The sequence below is a fragment of the Cydia pomonella genome, chromosome 2, assembly GCF_033807575.1.
Source record: "Cydia pomonella isolate Wapato2018A chromosome 2, ilCydPomo1, whole genome shotgun sequence".
Classification (NCBI taxonomy): domain Eukaryota; kingdom Metazoa; phylum Arthropoda; class Insecta; order Lepidoptera; family Tortricidae; genus Cydia; species Cydia pomonella.
Genome location: NC_084704.1, coordinates 17,441,598 through 17,464,840, shown reverse-complemented (window position 1 = coordinate 17,464,840; position 23,243 = coordinate 17,441,598). Strand labels below are relative to the sequence as shown.

Genomic DNA, 23,243 nt, shown 5'->3' with positions numbered 1-23,243 from the left:
AATTCGAGAAAATTCTCGCAATATGCGAATGGTTCGTTTCTTTACACGGTTGCGCGTTTGTGTTAACAGTATCGTTATAGCCACCTCTGATAACGATAGATGCGTGAATAGGGACGGAATAAATAAAGATGCACATACACTCATCTCTTCTCCTACAATGGTTTAGTATAATGTTGGTAAATGGCCTATTTCAATATGAGCTTCATTAAATTAATTAATTAAGGCCAGAAGTAATCACTTGGTTTTTAATTATTCATAAGTCATTGTTAGCGCCATCGTAGTATTCAATAAGAGCGTCATTGATCACATTAGTCACAACACTAATCAATGACACAAATTTAAAAAAAAAGTCCAATGGAGGCACTTGACGCACTTGACAAGCGTTTTATTTTCATTTTTCGAAATTTATCCTGACCCAAGCTAGAAACCTGAGAACGAGTTGCAGCACAAATTAAAAGTGCAACGTACAAGTGTTTTAAGTAGAGAAATACAGTGTTAGTGTTATCATTTGTGATTAGCGTCGGAACGCTTGGTGTTTTGTAATTAGTATAGTACTTGTGGGGAATACCAAGTATCGATGGCCGTTTGAACGTTTCCGTGGTGTATTTGTTGAACTCCTGGAGCAGTGAGTCACCGAAGCATAGTATCGGGCGGTCGCCATGGACACCGACGATGGGGAATCCTCAAGCAGCGGGCCGATGTCTAGCTTAAATAGCCTGTTTTCTTTCACGAGCCCTGCCGTCAAGAAACTCCTGGGATGGAAACAGGTTAGACTCCACATATGCAGTAAACATTCGCTTTTCTTCTCAGATGGTCCTACACTTACTATACGTTGTTACTTTGTTACTGTAATTTCCTATTGTTTGAGAAATTTAGATAATTTTTTAGTAATATAAGAAGGCATCTGAATCTTCAAAGTCCACTCACTATTCCTCACACTCTCAAACACATGGAAAAATACTTTTATAATCATTTATGATTATATGCAACAAACTAGTCATGACCTTATAAGGTAAGTTATCATTCTATTGCATGGAAGTTTGTTCTGCTCAGTTGCGTAGACATAAAATAAGGGAAGTTACTGAGTGTTGTTATTGTGAGGGAGGTTTGATACATGGTCTAAATGTAGTGGCATGCATTTAGTAAGTTGTGGAATTATGTCAAATTTAGTAATACAGGAAATGCTGTTGAATTAAGGATAATATGCCACTGTCAATTTAATATTGTAAACTAGTATTAAAGCCTCTTTAAGTTTTTGTGGATTTGTTTCTTTCAAATTGCCTTCTAAAATCAGGGTAATGTGAATTGGTGCGAGTTTCCATGTTTTAAATGTTTGTTTTTAAATGTTCTTTATCCATCGCAAGACATGTCAAATACTTGTAAACTGTTAATATCCATATCAGTGTTGCCAGGCGTACAATAATTGTCGTACATGTACGATAATTTGGGCTCCGGTACGTTGTACGTTCCAAAGAGCATTATCGTACACAAATGTATGATAATTTCAGCCCTTAGACAATGCCACCAAAAATTGCAGCAAATTATGACACTTTCCTTGAGAAATAGGCTACAATTAGTACCTTTTCGGTGTTCGGCTTCTTGATTTACGTCAAAAAAAAACGAAAACAACGTCGTTTGGATCTATCACAAAATTACATAAATATAAAACCGATTTTTGCGCAATTTAGATGAAAATTGCGTTTTCGTTTGATTATACATTGGATATGTAACCTTATTTTGCAAGAAATTTTGGGAGTAGTGCCTTTTTGATAGGCGTACGATAATTTTGACACTCAAATACGATAATTCTCTTCCGCTTACCTGGCATCACTGATCCATATTTACAAACAACTAATCTGCTAATGCTTCTACTAAGCATGTACATGCATGTATGTATCCTCTCATTTAATCTGCATATGCTTTGAAAGTAACTATGATAACAAGTGAGGTACTGCCTCCTTCACATCCTAGTATTTAGTTAAAATAAGTCATGTTCATACATTGGGGTTTTTGGTGTGGGAATGTTTTCGTGTATTTATAACTTTGTTTCATGTAAAATAATTACCAAAATTTGAATTAAAAATAGGCAGTAAGCTCCAAATGTGCTTAGAAATGTTAAAATAGTCTCGGTTTTTACCCATTCTATAGTTTTTACCCATTTTTTGGCTAGTGTAAATCATTGCCGCACCAAAAACCCCGATGTATAGTCATGTTAGATATCATTACTCACTGTTGGTTAACTTTACTACCAAATAAAAGGCTAGGCTCCATGTGGTTGACTTGTATTATGTTAACCCTTGGAGTGGTAGCCCGTTGGCCAACCAATTACATAATTTAAATTTGAAATTCCAACATCAACTTAAAAATTATGTATGCTGCTTGAAGAGTTAAGTAAGCAGAAAGTAAAACTAGATTCACACATTTCTCTCAGTATCCATCTCAAAAGTAATTAAGTACCACAGTTACATATATACAATATAATTTGACATTTTTTTTTTCTTCTGAAAAGAAAAAAAAACTCAAAATTTTTGGACTAAACCTAGTATATTCTAGACCATTTCGTGACACTTTACCCTCACTATGTTCTCTTTTATGTATGTCTATTACGGTTTGTGTGTTTATGAATAAAACAAATTCTATTCTATATTTTAATTATGATTAAATCTCTTTGGTGAAAACAGGATAATTATGATCGAACTTCACTTCAGGTAAATTTGTTTGATCATGTAATTGTTTTACTTAGTCTAGCCATAAATTCTGTTACAAAGTTAATTGTATAATTTTTAAGTTATTTAATAAAGTTTTATACACCTAATAAAGGGACTAATAACAAATATAAAAAATGCCTAATAATTATTCGATGTTGTCAGCCTAAATACATGCATTTTAAGGAACAAGTGAAAAGAGCCTAATTTACGTACTATTTTTTGCGGAAATATGACGTTCTTGTTCAGAAATAAATTATTCAGGGGACCATAACTCCTACTATCCAGACCTGGACATAGATTTATTTTCCAAGGTTATTGATGTACCTAACTTACTGACTCCCGGCAAGTCAATGTTTGATCATTTGGATAAAAAAAATTATATGTAATAGTTTGTTACAGAAAGTTTCAAAAGTTGTGGGGTGGAAATGCCCAACTGAGGAGGTGAAAAAGTTGTACATACCTATTTTTGAGGCATGTCACTGCTTCATTAAGAAGCATGTATTAAAGCAAAAGATGAAAAATCGAATAATCATTATAATTGCATTTTAAATTCGTAATAACTTTGTTCATTTAATAAATAAAATTTGACTGAATAACTTTTAATTTATAATGTACAATTAACTGTGCAACAAATTTTATGGCCAGACTAGGTATATATATATATATATATAACATGCATGTATGTATTAAGTATATATAATCCGCCTTGTTTTTATTATTAATGGTTTAAGTATGAATATTACAGTGATAGGTTTTTTCATATGGTATTCAAGAGGTTAATAATGGCTCAAATCTAATCTACTCATATTAAATACTGCAAAAATAAAATTATATTTGTTTTACTTAAATTATCAGTAGTCAACCATCAAACAATTGCCATCTATAAATTTACTCCTGCAGACCAAACAACTATTCCCCTTGCCACTGTTCTTATATTGAAAAAGTAACATCTACTAAATATCTCTGCATCATGATAGACCAACACCTCTCGTGGTATAACACATAGAGTATGTCAATCCGCATCCGCAAACTTGTTACTTGTAAACTTGTTTACTTGAAACACTTATAACACATTGCTTGCAACGTTCTTAAAACAGCATTACATCCTCTCTCTGGTCCAATCAGTCATGTGCTCCTCCATTACTGCTTGGCAGGCAACAGCGAAAACCAAATTTATTGAAGTAAAAAGAGGTTAAAGGAGCCTGGTTAAGGTCATGTATTTGAAACCGTATTTATACCCAACAAACAAGCTTTATAAAACTGCAGAACATCTATTTATCTATGTGAAATTTTAATGATAAATAATAATAATTCAGCCTATATACGTCCCACTGCTGGGCACTGGCCTCCTCTCATGCGCGAGAGGGCTTGGGCTTTAGTCCCCACGCTAGCCCAATGCGGATTGGGGACTTCACATACACCTTTGAATTTCTTCTCAGATGTATGCAGGTTTCCTCACGATAATTTCTTTCACCGAAAAGCTAGTGGTAAATATCAAATGATATTTTGTACATTCATTCCGAAAAACTCATTGGTACGAGCCAGGATTTGAACCTGCAGCCTCCGGATTGAAAGTCAGATGTCATATCCACTCGGCCACCACCGCTTCCAAAAAATATAAACTTCTATTTTATTAACAACTATATAACTATATATTTTATAAATTCTCAAATATAGTTATCATAATCATTCAGTATTTGGAACAGTTCCAATGACTAGTTGTTTATAAACAAAGTGAGTGATGTAAATGTTTTTAGAACTCACAGGTTTGTATAATTTTTATATAAACCTAAAGTATCTAACAGAGAATAAACTTACTTTAAACAGTAAGATTGGTGGTGCTCTTATCACAAAAAAATAATCTCTTCCAGACTAATGTTTGAGTTGTGGAGAAATAATGTAAGAGTCAACAAACATGAGATTAGGTCAAGCTTAAATTAACAAAAAGGAAAATTCTTAAATGTATAACAGAAAGGAAAATGAAAAATGTTTATTTCTGTTAGAAAATACAGGTTAATTTATTTTATATTATAATTACCTGTGGCAGGAGATCCTGCTGATCCAGTATCCAGTTAAAATATTTATTTTTTGGTTTATTTTATTATACAGATGTGTTGATAGTTTACAGAATTGGTACATAGCAAACTGAGATTTAGGTACTATTAGTAACAGGAGCTATGTTATAATTAGTACCTGGGCGACCGTTATTGTAATATGGTGGTGTATAGGTGATAATCTTAACTACATTTTTTTACTAAATTAAACTCGTCTAAAACAATAAAAATTAAAAAATTATATATAAACTTGAACATATAAAAAAAAAAAAAGTTAGTCACCGGGCGAGATTCGAACCCGTAACACTCGTTTAGCAGTCCGCGTCTTAACCCGCTGGACTAAACAGACAGTGGCCGGCAATACGAAATTAGCGACCATATTCTGCGTCGTAAGAAAAACGCATGAAAACTCGAAAACACGCGTTTTCCCAAACATAAGACTAATCTAGATAGATTGTATACCCCGAAAAACCCCCATATACCAAATTTCAGCGAAATCGTTAGAGCCGTTTCCGAGATCACAGAAATATATATATATATATATATATATATATATATATATATATATATATACAAGAATTGCTCGTTTAAAGGTATAAGATATGTAAGTTGCTTGATTTACTAAAGATCCTGAAATATATTTTATTATTAATATGTATGTATGTATGTATAAACTCTTTATTGTACAAAATATAAATATGGCACAGGTAAGCAGTACAAAGGCGAACTTATCCCTTTAAGGGATTACTTCCAGTTAACCTTTGAGTAGATGAGAGTTGATGAAGAATGGAAGACAAATATAGCACTGAGTACAATAGACTAGAGGAAAGTCAATATAATTATAAAAGAGGGCGAACATAAATAAAATTAAATAAAAAAATAGAAGTAATAGTATAACAAATATATAGGAGTTGTGGGGTAAAAGTTCCAAGTTTTAGATTTTTTTTGTTATTTATGTACTAATACTGACTTACATACCAAATTTCAGCTTTCTAGGCATAGATATAAACTAGGGATAAGCCCTTGCATACGAATTGCCAACGCGGCCTTGAAGTAGAACCACGTGAGCACCGCCCATATCCCGCCTACCAAGCGCTCGAAGCGATAACTTTGTACGGGCGTACATACAAGGCTAACGCTACGCGGGTTACGGTTAAGCGCATCATAGACGGAGCGATAATATTGTATTTCTTGTATTAAAATGTACGAGTATTAATGTGACATAGTGTAGAAAATTATGAAACAGCATGAGCCCGTGACCGTAGCTAGTGATGATCAGTGATCGGAACTATGGGAGTAAAACTTTAACAAAACTTATCAAGCGGACGTAAAAAGAGTGCTTATAGCCTTAAACATATTCGAATATCTATGAATGTAAATCTTTTTATGGCTGTAAGTACTATACTATTCCTATCCCTATGGACATGAATATTTTTAGGGCTGTACCTATGCACTATTTTATGTCCGCTTAATAAGTTTTGTTAAAGTTTTACTCCCTTAGTTCCGATCACTGGTGATGATCCACTGGTTAAAACGCATAATATGGATTTATGGACTTTTATACTTCTACCTACGTTTCATTATAAGTTTTATACATGATAAAAATATATACCTAAGTCAACGAATATAACAACGAACCCGTGTTCTTGTTGTTTTGAATGTTATTAATCATTATGTAAAAGAAACGGGAAATAACTCCATAAGACAGGTAATACTTTAATTTCGGTAATTAGATACGGTACGTAATCATATTAAGTACATATATTTATCCATATATAATGTAAAAAACGCATAATGCATTTCTACTTCATAATAACTTCCAAAGAGAAATGACGTCCTGACAAGGTTAATGCATTAGCGTCAATATGGACGAGCGAACATCGGTTGCGCGTGAGAATGATTAAAATTATCGTTCAAAATTTGTTTTAAGCAATAAATAAACGTAATTGGAAATTACTTACCGATGATATGAGATCCCATCTTTCGTCTTACACGTTTTATAATGGTTTTTACAACCTTTTACAACGCAATTAGACATTTTTGTGTTATGCTGCGTGACATCTTTTCACTGCGCAATTGCGGTGTAACAAAATGCGATTTTGACACCCATGTATCGGCCCCATTCGTAGTGCTCGTAAGGCCGGTCTTCACGAAGTAATATATAGGTCTATGTTTTTAGGACTTCAGTTAGAGTTTTGATAATCATCAGTGAATGAGTGAGTGATTCAATGACAAATTGGGGTTTAGATATCAATAAAATCTAAAGTATAAGAGCTATGCAATTGAATCTTTTATAGGTCATTAGGAAACAAAATTAACATTTTTTACATCAGTTTGGGTGAACCTTACAGACTCGGTTTGATTGACATATTAAAAATTAACCAAAATAATTATGTATTATTTTCAAGATGCTTCTATAATTGTTTAGTCATTATATATAAGACACCTACTACATTTCTGGTTTTTCTTCAATTTCTAATTGTACTTATAAGGCAGTTTTCAGCCCGGAAACATCAGGTTTTTTGAAACCTAGGCACACCGCTACAAGGCTATAACCATGGAAATTGAAGTTCGCAAATTGCGGGCATTTTTCTCTGTCACTCTAATTACGCTTTCAATGGAGTAAAAGAGAAAGATCCACGAAATTTGCGAATTTCGGTTTTCGCGGTAGGCCCCCAGAAGTCAAGCTATGGTTTAATAATTACGCATATATGTAACACAATTCTGGAGATCCTGGTCTAGGAGTAGGGACCAATTTGTAATTTGAAGCAATTCGGGAAAAAAACTACTAAATGCTCTGACACCCTTTGAACTGCCACCTGCATCAAGTACCTACAATGAAAGAAAAGTTATAATGTCATGTTTGTCACTCACATTTTTATACTCAAGTGATATGACTCACCAGTTGAGTAGTTCTGCAAATGATGAATCATGAAGTACAAAAACATACTTTTATAAATTTATAGTCAATTTCTAAGTAACAACTGCACCCATGTTGTTTTTCTCGTGAGAACTTGATATGTACCTACTTCCTTGTAACGAATTTTGAAAACCTAAACCTACCTATAAATTCTTGTAATAATTTTGAATTTGGAAGTTTTATTTATACTTATGAAAATTACATGTATATAAGATTATTTTAGATAAAGTTTTCTCCTTTTCAGGGTTCCGTAGTGAACTATGAACCCTTATAGTTTCGCCATGTCAGTCTGTCTGTCTGTTTGTCTGTCCGCTCACGGCTTTGCTCCTTGACCGTTAGTGCTAGAAAGCCGAAATTTGGCATTGGCTATATAAATCAGTTACGCCGACAAAGTCGTACAATAAAAAGAAAATAATATTTTTGTAGGGTAACTCCCCTACACAAAAACTGGGGATGTTTTTTTTACTTTAACCCTATAGTGTGGGGTATTGTCTTTGAAGACGAGTAGGGGTCTACAATTACCATTTTTTAATTACTATATGAACCAAAAATATTAAAAAATCGTGAAATTTTGAAAAAACTAGCGAATGTGATCGGTTAATCCGTTTTTGCAAAAATTCTTCCAATCTCTATTAAAGTGCTACACTGTACACAGCACAGAGATGGTTATTCGAATGACAAATAACGAATGAGAATAACCGAATCATTCCCGAATGACGAATAATTATTCCGAATGATTATTCGACAATAAAATACCCTACGAATATTTGCGAATCATATATTGTCGAAAAGTTAGGTTAAGAAATAACTATTTAGCTGTTTTATATCCCAATAGTACAAAAAGTTTTCTATCGGTTTATCTGGTTGGTTGAGTTCATTTGAGGTGAGGGCACTAGGAATTGTGGCGGTCATATGGGGCGGGAACAATCATATGGGAAAAGACGCTGCATAGAAATCATTTCCATTTGTCTCGGCCTCACGTATGGCGGCGGTCACATATGGCGGGGACAGATACGAATACACCTATAATCCCCAACTCCTCTCCTCATGCCCCCAACTCATGAATGGTGGTGATTACGTAGGACGGGGACAAATGAGAATACATCAATAATGGGTTCATTCCCATTAGTCCCCGCGGGGAACATATGGAGAAAGATACTGCATATAAATCTCCACCTCATTGGGGTGGGAATAAATGGGAACACTAATATAGGATGTTTTTTTAGTTTTCCCCGCCGGGAACAGGCGCTGCATTTAAAACATTCCCATTTGCCCCCGGCATTTGCCAAAATAATGAATACGTAATTCATTTATTATTCGAAAATCTAAACGACTGATTTATTCGCGAATAATCTCAACACGAATAAGTTTTTATTCGAGTAATTATTTACAAGAAAAATGCCCAAATCTACTTGTTGCTTGTTGTTATATACAGGATACCCTCTGATAGCGCCCATTGAAGGCAGCCTATTTTGACGGACGGACGGGTAAATACGGAACCCTACACTGAGCATGGTCAGACATGCTCTTGGCCGGTTATTTATTACATAAATCAATCTAGGACATATCCATCGACTGCTGGTGACTATAATAGACATTTACTTTACTATAACACCACCATACAATTTCAACAGGTACCATATTAATTTGCATAATTACTCATTGTTCGGCAGCATTAATCTTCTCGTTGAGGCAGTTGTGATTCAATAATCAACAAAAAAAAATACTGTTACTAAATTTGTATTGATCTGTCCATATTTTTCAGGGCGACGAGGAAGAGAAATGGGCGGAGAAGGCCGTAGACAGCCTCGTCAAGAAGCTAAAGAAGAGGAAAGGAGCTATAGAAGAATTAGAGCGAGCACTTTCGTGCCCCGGGACTCCATCTAAGTGCGTCACCATACCACGCTCGCTCGATGGCCGGTTACAGGTATAAATCTGATTAACATTTATAAGCAGATAGCATATTATAGCATCGGAAAAACATGTGTGACACTTAAACTTATATGTTCCAGGTTTCCCACCGCAAAGGGCTGCCACACGTGATTTACTGCCGCGTGTGGCGCTGGCCCGACCTACAGTCCCACCACGAGCTTAAGCCCCTCGAGATCTGCCAGTACCCCTTCAGCGCCAAACAGAAGGAGGTCTGCATCAACCCCTATCACTATAAACGGGTGGAGAGCCCCGTTCTCCCTCCAGTCTTAGTACCACGACACTCGGAATTCCCACCTGGACATTCTCACATGCCCTTCCAAAGAACTGCGGAACCCGCAATGCCCCACAATGTGTCTTATTCCGGATCGGGCTTCCCGCCTTCGGCCAGTTCTGAACTCCCGGACACGCCTCCACCGGCGTATTCCCCACCCTCGGAAGACATGGAACCACCGGGCGAAGTCGCGCCCGTGTCTTACCAGGAACCGGTATATTGGGCTTCAGTAGCCTACTACGAACTGAACTGCAGAGTCGGCGAGGTGTTTCATTGCAACTCTCATGCGGTCGTCGTCGATGGCTTCACGGATCCGTCCAACAACAGCGACAGATTCTGCCTAGGACAACTGAGCAACGTCAACAGAAACTCGACCATTGAAAACACCAGACGCCACATAGGAAAAGGCGTGCATTTGTACTACGTGGGCGGGGAAGTGTACGCCGAATGCCTGTCTGACGCCGCCATATTCGTGCAGAGCCGCAACTGCAACCACCACCACGGCTTCCACGCCTCCACCGTGTGTAAGATACCGCCCGGCTGCTCCTTGAAGATCTTCAACAATCGCGAATTCGCGCAGCTGCTGTCTCAGAGCGTCAATCACGGCTTCGAAGCGGTCTACGAGCTCACCAAGATGTGCACAATCCGAATGTCGTTCGTGAAGGGATGGGGAGCGGAGTACCACCGCCAGGACGTGACGTCGACCCCGTGCTGGATCGAGATTCATCTCCACGGCCCGCTGCAGTGGCTGGACAAAGTCCTGACCCAGATGGGGTCGCCCCACAACGCCATCTCCTCTGTGTCCTAGCTGTGTGCCCAAATTCTGACCCCACCGTATGTATTTCTGTCGTATTACTCGTGCGACCATTTAGTGCACGCAAATTGCCCTCGTATTACTGCATTTTAAACGCGAACATTTTGTACATTTGTACATTATTTATACTTTTATAATGGTATGGTTTAATTTGCGCAATATTTTACACATTATTCCATATAGGTATCCGTTGTTATACCTATTGCTATCTATTTTTTAATGGCTTTCGTAACCTCGGTATTTTACTTGAGAACATTATTGGTGGTTAAAATTTAGTAGAGACATAAACATAGAAATTGAAGTACAAATTTCGCTAAAATGTATGTGATAAAATGTGCGAAAGCTATCGCTAATGTCAAACGCAGATCTTATTTATAAGACACCATACATGGTAGCCTGTCAAGGTGCCATTCATTTATTACATAAAACGATTTTTCCAGTTTTTCACCGTCACCACCTCGCGCCCCTAACTAAGAAGAAGTAAGAATACGCCGACCCCCTCCACCTGTATTACGTAAAAATCTAAAGAAAACAATGAATACACATTTGGTTTGAAATAGCTTTATAAAAAAAATGGAACATTTATTTGTACCTACAAAGGTACCACAGGAGCCCGTCTAAGCTAACTCTGCACCAAATTTGATATCATAGTGTTGGAAGTATTATTTTACGACAACGTCATAATTTCATAGACATTTGAAATTGTGGCATCTTGATCTTACGTAAGAACTATGAAGACCCCCTCCCACCCCCTTGTAAGAAAAACATCAGACATGTTCGACCACCCTGCCCTCCTAAATCGTCTTACGTAATAAATGAAAGGAGCCTAAAATTTGTATGGTTACCACCGCGATATTGAAATAAAACCTAATTATGTAGTTCGATTTTGAATATTGAAATATAGCTATGTATATAGCGAGTTATTTCTGGACCTTGAAGCGTTTTGACGAAACCTTAGTGACAACGTGTTTAGTTCTATACATATAGTGCATGTTAAGTAATAAAATCCAATTTCAAGACAATAGTGATATAAAACAGGAATCAAAAAATAGCAAGGAAGGTGACATTATGTAGTACCATTAGTACGTTGCAGCATAACACAATTGATACTGACTTGCCCAGAAGTATTGAACACCCCGTCATGTACGAGCCTGAAATTAAAAATATTATACATATTTATGTAAACTATTAAAATGTATTAAAACATTACAATTAATTTCATTACTTTATAGAACTGTATTCCGAAGTCAGCATCAATGGTAGTTGGTAGCGAAAAATAAAAAACCGGCCAAGTGCGAGTCGGACTCGCACAGTAAGGGTTCCGTAGCATTATCTATAAAAACGGTCACCCATCCAAGTACTGACCCCGCCCGACATTGCTTAACTTCGGTGATTGGATGAGAACCTCGAGATTGGAAAGAAATATTTATTTTATTCTGTTTTTAGTATTTGTTGTTATAGCGGCAACAAAAATACATAATCTGTAGAAATTTCAACTGGCTAACTATCACGGTTCAAGAGATACAGCCTGGTGACAGACGGACGGACGGACTGCGGAGTCTCAGTAATAGGGCCCCGTTTGACCCTTAAGGTGTGGAACTCTAAAAACGCGCCGAAATATCTAATTGCCTGTCTGATATATTTCTGTAGTTTGTGTTCCAAAGTATCTTCCACATTAATTGTTTGATATACATATACTTAGTATATCTCTTTGTCAAGCTACTTGAGAATGGTAGAATTTTGACGCGTATTTTCATCCGCTTCTATTGTTGCTTTTTGTATGTGTTTACATAACTAAAGGCATAAAAAATTCGCCAACAGATTGCTATAAGTAAAGGAAGATGTGTGTTTTTTGTATGACAAACACATAAGCTCAATTGAACACCATTCGTTAGTTCGTAAAACAAAATTAAACTTCAGTCTAGTATTCCCGTCTTCCTTGACGGAAATTTTCCAAAATTAAAAAAAATATATTCAATCCTTCTGGCCATGGCTGTATATTAGTGTGCAATATAAAAGCAGTTTATTTACACTAGAGAAACTTGAGTAAATAATTCGTAAAAATAGGTTATTGCTGCATATTTATGCTTTGTCGTGAGTGGCACTATCACTAGAATCTTAAGTAAGCAAACGAACGATGTAGTCGGTCAAAAATAAACAGTCTTAATAATGGCCTATTGGTGCACTCTCCGAGGCAAATCGCCTTATAAAAATATTTATTTTTTCAGAATGAGATGGTTGTAGATGTAAAGCTTGGATTGAAAATAATGGGCAAGATACTAAATAGAAATAATTGTATATTTTCCATTGGGTTCTCCAGTTTTATAAGAATTTCCGCTAGGAAGTACAAAAGTAGGTCATGTCATGATTATTATTCTTTTTTACTTCTAATATTATTTAAATAAAGTTATTTGTTTATTTTGAATGCAGATGAATATTTAAAAAAGGTCCCAACACAACAACTCGACCATGATTGATAAAGTTAAATATTTATTTAATTTTCTCACTAACTGCTATTATATTGCACACAGGTGTATATGGACGAAAGTTCACGACTTAAAGAAGTCAGTTTATTTTTGATCTTGCTGATGTCGTGGGTAGAAAGATGCTATGGTTATAGACACAACTATACTGTTATAGCTTCAATAGGTTTACTAAATAAGCTCAAAGTGTCCAAGCGGTAAGTCATCTAAGTGTAATTGTTAAAATAAGTATAAAGACATATATTAAGAAATAATTATACTCTTAAATGTTTATGACAAGATAGATATTATCAATGTACATAATGCTCTATAATGGTATTTTTATTTTATACAAGTCCAAATTTATTGTATGAAATCTTGCATGCTTTGTCAAGGTAAATCGGTGATATTATCAATATATGTACGGATCGTATGTTATTTTAGGGCATATTTTTATAAGAATTAACGTACGTTTATAGTTTAGTCAAAAATTCAGCTTTATATTTATGTAATTTGTATGTTTTGTGACTTTGCAATATTTATACCAAGAGAATTTATTATGAAGAAATACCGCGTTTCAGATCAGCTTTGTATTTATAGAGTAAAAAGTATTGAGCGTTCATTTTTTTCATTATTCGAAATACAAGTACTGATTGTGACGGCTTTAACTAAAAGGTACCACATTGTCGGTTGTCGATAAGGTTGGTTGAAAATAGCACAATTATCAGCTGTACATAGGAATATACAATCAAACAAGTCAAATAACTGCTATTCATCCTGAGAATTTATTATTATCGTCATAATTATAATATACGTGCATGTATATGCATTTATATATATGAATAACATTAAATGTGTTATTAAAACTTTGCATGGAAAATGCACATGTATGCTCAATACTTTTGGGCAAAGGCTTTGACATTAGGTATATCTTGGTTTTTGATAAGAATTTTGCTACAGGATACTGAAGATGTAGAAGTAACATTATAATAAAAGTAACTAAATGATCGTGTTACTGAAATCTTTGCAATATATTGTAGAAATTATGTTAAAGTCACAGTTAAAATAGTTAAATAAGTGATATGTGTTCTAAATGTTGTAATAATCTAAAACATAGACTGTTAGTAAGACATGCTTCTGCTGGTAGTATCTAATTTTGTTGCAGCTTATGCCCACAACAGACTTGGCTTTTGTATTTTTGCAAATATGGCGTTACTTTCGTTTGCAATAAAAAAAGGAAAAAGATAGAACACGAGTATTTGGACAAATACGGTCATCTGTGTTACCGGAATCCAAAATCAAGTAGCTTATTTTCTAGCAATTAAAAAAGACAGTCATGCATACAATTTAAATTACCTACTCTGACATGTGATTAATGCAGTTCGATTTGGACGTGAAGTAACGGATTTAATACTATTTATTAATATGCGAGCCAATAAATAATATTATTTATCTCAATTTTAAACAGCAACAAGAGGATTCATTATTGTAAACACTGTATTGTTTACTTAGAGCCTGATATAATATGTTATTATAATACCTTGGTACCTGAAAGGAACCAAGGTATTATAATAACATATTATATCAGGTCTACTACGGTAAAATAATCTGAAATTCAAGGAAAACCGTGTTAATTGTTTTATTCAATTATCAGACATTAAAAGTATGTAATTGTATTATATTTTTGGACCGAGGTATATTTATGTACAAATAAATATATGTATGCTTTTATCAACATGTTTAGTCATGAACTCATGAATCAGAATGATTCTTTGATTATTTTCTCTTTTTTGTATCTATAACTTCTGCCCTAGGTACGCAGACCTTGATTGTAACGGGTTTGCGAAGAGATACGGCTTATTGACAGTCAACGGGAGACTGGATCGTTTATGCGTTAAAAAAAAAATTCTAAAAAGTTTACTTAAGAAATACGGCAGTAGTCGTCTGGGAAATTAAGTATGTAAAGTTAAAAGATATTTCTACAGTTAATGTGCCTAATAGTATGTGCCTCATAATGTATTACTACATTTTATATTTTCTTGTTGCTGACTAATGACATATTCTATGAATTTCTTATCTTTTCTCCGGGAAAAAATATCTTGAGATCGAGCCTAACTTGCGCCTAATAAAGCAAAAAAAAAACAACGGGTTGCACTCCGGGAGTGCCGGCAGAAGTGAAAACTTGAATATTAACGTTGTGCATTTTTGATGTTTTGTAATGGTTAGGGAATAATTTTGCAGGAATTGCTTTAATTATCAGCATAAAAGTACTATCATTTATGTATAATACAATATTCATTTAGTGCGCTATCGTACACAAACATGACAATTTATATTACATTAAAAATTGAACACTTCAGAACTATTACAATTATTGTTTATCCCTCAAAAAAATCAACTTCAATCCATAATTTCAATGACTCTTACACCATCATCATTACTAGAATCATCATGGAGTTTTTCGATCAGAATCCCTAGTGTAAATTTACACTAGGGGTACAGGTCACGTGTCCGTCTTACGAATTTTCAATCTGACGAGTTTAACATTTATCCCCCATCGTAAAAAGTGCACAGCGCCGCTAAAGAAGTTCTCGCTTAAAAAAAAATACTTATATGAAAAAAGTACAAAGAGGGGAAGTACAATTATGTGGGTATCTTGTAAGAGACTGCGAAAACGTAAAAGAAACGTTTATTCTCCCACATATTTCCAGCTTAATTATTTTATCACGAAGTTTTCCCTTTCAATGGAAAACTACAGACTAATAACTAATACTAAATTACGTATATTTCTGAAACACCACTAAACTATAATAAAAAGTTATTTACCCTATTTACTCTTCTTATATTCTAAAACTAAATAGTTTCAGCCGTGCCTTGGTCATGTGTTAAGCAAGATTGTTAATGAAAAATGATTTTTAATTTTTGAATATTACCTAGACCTACAGACAAGCAATCAAATAAAACCTACACTTATTTAGTTACTAATAAGTTTCAATACAGTAAAATAATCAAACGTGGTTTAAGGGCGTAGCGTACTTTGGTGGCCAAACTTCACTCGAAATTAATGAGTTTCGACTGCCCGAGTAACCCTATTGCTGTCGTTTTCTAAAATATCTTATATAAGTCATCTGCTGGTTTGATTGAATTATGCAACCGAAAGTACTATGGTTCAGTGTATGACACCAAATCGGGACGTTCTATGTCAAAAATAAAGATAAAATTGATCTCAAAGTATATTAAGAGCTATAGTTCCTGAAGACGTCCCATCGCCTTGATAGTGCAATTGTTATGAAACTAATGAATATTGATTAGATAGGTGATGTGAAAACAAATTTGATGAGTGTGTATTAAAGTTTTGTGACTATCCACAGCTTCTTATACAATGCAGTGTGTAAACTATACGTAAAGTTAGGGAACAAATCAAATTATTTATTAATATTTTGATTTGTGTTTTTTAAGTAGTCACACTACTATATATAAATTACAACCTGAAATAGATCCGCCACTGGAGGGCTTGGTCACTTTTTTTAGTATACGACATCTATTTCAGTTGGTTATATTGGCGGAAAGGAGTAAATTATCTTTAGGGCAAACTTGCGGCCTAGCTATGCCAACGGGAAACCAAGTAATGATCGGAACTCGAACAATCATAAGAATTCTAAACAATGGCATATTATAGTAAGTTAATGCCAGTATATAAAATTAGCCTCCAGTTAACATAAAAAAAAAACAATGTTTTTATTGTCAAACCAGATATTTAAAAAAACATATGTAGCGATCAAAAATCGTAGTTTTTTTTTATATTATAAAACTTCACACAGTGTATTGAATATTGTAACATTGAACATAATAAATAAAAAGGCCCGAAATTCAAATTTTCTATGGAGTCCACACTTCGCGCCTACATTTTGAAAAATTGCCACCTTTTTCAACTGACAAGGTCGTTGTGCCAGAGTATATATTTTATTGGCCAGTAAAAAATTTTGGTGGTCTCTTAAAAACATTTTTACAGACAGCGTGGCCTGTTATAATGTGCCTTTAAATATAAATTCCCGTCCTGCTCCTGAACTAGCGGGTTTGCATTAATATGTAAACAGACAAGTTAAATGTAATTCTCATAGCAACAAATTTAGTTTTCTTATTCGGTACCATTACTGAATAAACTATAGTTTATTTAAAAATAATTGTGAATTTCTCGCCAGTAAAATTTTGTAAATATATAAAGTAAATTAACAACGGAAGTATTTTGTGTAGCTATTTACATTAGTGGTAAAAAATAACCGATGTAAGGTAACGACTAGAGTTGTGCCGTTTGTATGGGGAACGTTCTCGCTCGAGAATATTTCCCATAGTAAACGGAGAACATTCTTAAGAACGGCACAACTCTAGTAGCGACCTCATATATATTTAGCTGTTTTGAAGGCGTATTCTGATTGCAATAACAGGTTATGAATTTGATCCGGATTTGTTATCGATACAAGATGTCAGTGTCAAAAGTGACGTTTCTCGTTAAAGGAACGTTATTACAATCAGACTACGCGTCCAGAGAGCGTTACCAACTTGCCAATCGTTAGCGCTCCGTAGCGAACGAAACGCAACTGCTACTGTCACACTAATATGGAAGAGTGATAGAGAGAGACGACTACGAAACGCTACGGAGCACGTTGGCTAAGCACCCAGGTTCTCAATTCTCAACTCTGTTGTAATTTGATACAGAAGTCGAGCATTAAGAGAGTAACGAAAGCAAATCGTTAATGTCGAGTACTCGCCTAACTTAAACGTTTTCCAAATACCTTGACATCCACTGTTGACAAGCGTAGGTCTTATCGCAAAATTATATAAATTCAGAGTAAGAACTGAAGATATTGTTAAATGCCACGGCCGATGGGGTTTACTGTGTTATGTGCTAATGGGTTTTCTTTTTGTTAGGTAACTGTATCAATGTTACATAACTATTAGTTATGAAAAAATGTGTTATTTTTTTTTTGTTATAACCCTCTTTTTTTAGAGTGCCTTAGAACAAATTATGCCTTATGTTTTTACTGTACGGTTAAATATTACAGTGTTGATTGACCCATAACATAAATAGTGCCTATGCAATAGTCGACGAGTGCATGCCTTACATTTTTGATGTATATTATAGTAAATAAAATATATTTTCTGCATTTGGACAAGTTCAATATATTGTGCAGAGATACTTGGTCCTTTCATAAGTTAGCTTTTAATATAATAAAATGGAAATTCTAATCTGTAGTAGAAATTTAACGTGGATTTTTGTTTTTATTCTGTATTTTTAGTAGAGTTATAAAATTTTGTACATAACGTTTATAAATAGGTAATGGTGTGGTTATTGTACTTGTATGTGTCTTGGTCGTTGTTTTGTTATAAGATTGTTTTTGGTTAGGTACGCGTTGGCATTTGGACTTGACTGTTTTTGCTGGTCTGGAACTTTAAAGTTTAGTAATTCTTAGACAAAAAACGTTTTAAAATGATAATATTTTTTTTGAAACATCTTTCAATTAAATTAACAGATGTTTATCATATGTTACTACTGGGAATGTATTTATCAGAGCGCGTCGTTTAAACCACGCTGATTTTCAGTGTACCCTTAATCCTTACATGTCAAAATTAATGTTAATTTCACCTGTCGAGAGTCAAATTGCGCGACGCGTACGCTTGAGAATTATGGCCTCATGTAAACTCATTTGCTGATTATTGATTATAAACGATTAGGCAAAATAAAACAGTATCTGCTTAGTCCTTTACGTTACAGTAGGTGGGTTTATTGGGTAGATATCTGCTCAGTTTATTTAAAAGATTTTACTTATACATATATGTAATCTTTCATCAAAGTAGCCAAATAGTTCGGTACACCATATATTTAGTATGGTGTACCGAACTATTTGGCCACTTTGACTGCTACGAAGTATTTGACGCTGACTGTACAATATGACCCTAATACGCCAAGTCCAAGTGTATAAATTGTGTCAGTAATCGTGAGCAAGGATTGTGGATGCCTAAAATAGCATAAAACATTTTAAGAGTTATGGAGCATTTTTCATGTTTTGTTGCATTACCTAAATCTTTTTATGCATGATATTGATAAATATGTAAAAGTGTAATTTTGGCTTTATTGGTTGTTTACTTTTTAAACAATTTTAGAAAAAATATTTTTTGACAAGTGTAAGGGACTGGGAGCCTATAAAATTATGTTGTACAAAAATTTATGACTACTTGAATTAAGTTCTCGCTAAATAAGTTAGTTTAAGTGCAAAGATGCCATCTGTAATTTTTATTCATCTCCGTTAGGGAATAAAGTTTCTTTTATTAGTTGCGCGTTTTCTTATTCTCTTGCACATTTCGTTTTCCTTTCTATAACCAATAAAAGGTTCACTCCAAGGGATAACTAGCCTCAAGACTTAAAAATCTTTGTCGTAGAAGAGTTTCATTCTGATCTTCATCAGCAGTTCCATTTCACCAAATGACACCTTTTTAATGCAAAGGCCTGATTTTTAGGTAAAGACTAATAAATCGCTATAATTATGCTTATAAGAGTTGAAGAGTTTCTCAATTCCTTATAAAATCCATCATCCATCCATCCATCAAAACTCAAGCTTGACAAAAACCTACCTTGCTTAACAAACAACGTAGAGATAAAACGCGAACTATGCGTCGTTGAAGAGTTCCGTTCTGATCATCATCAGTAGAATTCATCAAATGTAAATGCTTGATTTGGTTATGAAAATACAAAAATCACTAATAAGTAGTGTCAGGGGAATAGCGCGATGTCACTGAAACGTCCGAGGTTTTTGAGAATTTTGAGCACAGGTAATGAATGACCAGTTCTACTTTTATACTATGTTAGTCGGTATAGGTAGGTGTATATTTCATAGGTGTTCGAAGCCTGATTGAATCCGTAACACCTATGCATGAGTCAGTGTTGCTCATAATTGGTATTCAACGCGGAACCGCTATCACCGACCTTGCGTAAGTACTGCGAACTGACTGGTTAAGCCCTAGGGGAAGGAAATCGACATTTAGGCTTTATTTGATAGAACAATCTTAAATAATAGGTACAAGATGTTTTACATATAATTATGTAGATACAAAGAAAACTATCGTTGTAAATTAAAAGAGATGCCATATACCTATAGCACAATCGGAGACCAACCTCGAAATTTCTAGAACAGTCATGAAATTTGGTATGTATATAAATTAAAGTCCCCTTTTTCATGCATTTCAGGAATCGCAGCCATCTTGGAAAATGTGTACCATCCAAGAGAAATTCGCGTTTTACTCTAAATCTACGTTCTTTATGAAAATATAGTGTAAAGTAACATTAAAGCTTATTAAATTCTACACAAAAAGTCCTGGATATCGTTGCGGAAAAAATACATCTTGTTATAGAAAATACTTGCTGAATCTAAGTTTAACGCTTATACGAATTGTTTTTTCGAATTTTTACTGATTAAAAAGTTAGGCTCATTTAAAATTCATCATTAATCATAAAAAAAATCTAACGTAGGGGCATAGCTAAGGTTAATATACATCAAGTTATGCAAAAATATTTTCCATAATGTCAATATCCAGAGAGGAAAATGAGGACTACGTTTATATGGAGAAGTGGCCGTCCCTTTTCCTCTTAACTTTGTCGTTGTCCTTAAACAATGTAGTGGGTCATGACCCTGTCTATGAAGCCGATGGTTTTGGGTTCAAATCCCTGTAAGTATTTGTGTGTTTGTGCAATAAGCGCGGATATTTGTTCCTGGGGCTCTGTATATATATTTAAGTATTACAGTACAAGTAGTATACAGGGTGTTTATTTAGTCACCTGCAATAATTTACGGGGTAAATATATAGGTCATACTGAGCAACATTTATTATGGGAGCAACCCCGAAATCGTGAACTCTGTAAAATAACACACTTAAGTATGCATGGTAGCAAGTATATGTCGATGTAGTGCAGGGACGCCCAGCCGGAAAAAGTCGGGCTGTCGATCGCTTATTGCATTCATTCACCCTAATTCCTTGAAGTTAGAGCTGCAGGTTACTGTCCCGGCGGCATTCTCACACCATTCTCCTCAAATCTCGTTTTCCTGCAGAACAGATATGGCCTACATATAGTGTGGAACACTGAGGTATCATTTAAATGCTACTTTAATTAAATTAATTTTATTTTCAAAAGCCTATCGGACATCTTGCTAAAATAACAAGTTATATTACAATAGTTCTATTTCTTATTTAATTTGTCTCAAGTTTTAATTTCCTTATTTTAGACTTCGTTAATGCTATGAGCACCCGCTTAGAAAAAGACGAATACCTAGTTTTACCGCCCACCGTTGTGGGTGACATCGCTGTAATGCAGTAACTTATCTGACTGCATGATCAAGCGTTGCAAGCAAAGAGCTAGGTAGCTTCTGTTTGCCTAAAACTAGCTTGTGTTTTGACTAGCTTATGCTCCTCTTCCTCATCTTATCGCTTTGCCGGTTGCATCCCAAAGGAGGGCAACCTAATCTCAAGAAATGGCATTGTTACTAATTTTTAAGAAGCCAACTGCCTTATGTGCTTCCGTCCGGCCTTAAGTATATCTTATTGTTTCCTCATAATGTTTGTATTTTGTTTTGTTCAAGAAATTTATTGGTGATGGTTCCTATGATTGGTGGTATCTAGTAACGAACAGGGGCTTAAATCAAACCTACGACTTCCACTTCAAAAGTCTCACACCTTTACCATAAGGCTCCAAGAGTGTTATGACCAGGTTTTGACTAACACCATCTCTCTCGTTTGTTTTTCATCAATATAATTAAATCTTTATACGAAGGCAGCTAGCAGGAAAATGGTCATTAGAAATAAGAATCATTTCACATGCTCGGAAAGTGGGTCGTTGTTGTTCTAAAAAGTGTGCAGAAAATAATACGTTTCTGCTCTAGAGCACTGTACGTTTTATTTCCTCTTTTTTCCAAGTACGTTTTTTGTCTCTTTTTTTTATGATAAGTAATAGATTTCCATTCTGATTACGATATCGAATAAATGTACACTAGGGGTTATGGTATTCGAAATGAAAAGTCGAGTCTTTAACTCGGGTGAAAGGCACCACTTCAGTCCCGGACTATTGGCGCTCTGACGCGTTCGAGCACCAAACAACCTCGACAGACAACAAATATCAAATAACTATTTTCTACAATTTTAAGCAAAAGATCACAATTGACCAATAGTGTAGCCCTATTAAAATTATTTCTTCGCCAGACGAAAAGGACGCCTTGACAGGTTATTCGTATAAAGATACAAGCAAATCTCGTCCTTACTCCTTAGGGCAAACGATAAAGTGGGACGTTTTGCCGGCCGCGGTCACAATTCTGTGGCCCTAGTGAAAAAGGGTACAAATCTCTGGCAGTTTAGGTGTATAAGGGCATAAGTGTTACGTGGAACTTACACCCCTTTACACCTGCGCTGCCAGAGACTTGTACCCTTTTTCACTAGGGCCACAGAATTGTTCCTACTACCTTCCCTGTGTCTATATCTTTTATAGTTTCTGGTTACCCACAGTGTCGCAGATAAAAGAAAATCAGTAAGTACAATTATTATATTGCATAGATAAATTATAAGTACTCCAAGCTTTAAATAACCCAAACTTTTTAATTCAGATCTTTTCCTGTTAGGTCATACTGAAAAGTGTTTGGCTCTTAGACTACGCTGTAAACTGGTTGCTTGGCCTTGCATCGCTCTGTGGGTGTCGTCGATACATACATAATTATGAATACATGCCGCACATTCCTTCAATTGGACCACCACTACTTGTGCAGAGCGTCAGACCTTAAAAGAATAAGTTGAGTTCATTATACGCAGTAATCAAAAATAATTTCATATGCGAGATCGTGATTTGTGGTAATTAGCTTTCGTGATTCATTTAATATTAATTTAATAAAAAAAAAAACTGCTTGATACTACAAGTGACCCTAGGGCTGGCTCCTAGGTATGAGCCAAAGAATAGGCATCGCCATTCAACCAACGAGGGAACGTAGCCAGCCTTATGGGCACTCTTCCGCAGGGGACAGACCTGGGGGACTTTTCATAGGAGGAGG

General features: G+C 35.1%; 1 protein-coding gene across 2 annotated transcripts; it reads left to right on the top strand.

Moving 5' to 3' along the window:
- Window positions 1–368: 368 nt before the first annotated feature.
- On the top strand, window positions 369–19,491 carry LOC133515544 (protein mothers against dpp). 2 transcript variants are annotated; one of them, XM_061848095.1, is made up of 3 exons: window positions 369–767; window positions 9,448–9,609; window positions 9,695–19,491. In XM_061848095.1, exons 1-3 carry the CDS (start codon window positions 660–662, stop codon window positions 10,691–10,693), a joined length of 1,269 nt encoding a protein of 422 aa, XP_061704079.1. In that variant the 5' UTR covers window positions 369–659; the 3' UTR covers window positions 10,694–19,491. The 2 variants fall into 2 exon arrangements, with proteins under 2 accessions (XP_061704079.1, XP_061704080.1); XM_061848096.1 differs by lacking the exon at window positions 369–767 and adding an exon at window positions 774–1,142.
- Window positions 19,492–23,243: the final 3,752 nt, after the last annotated feature.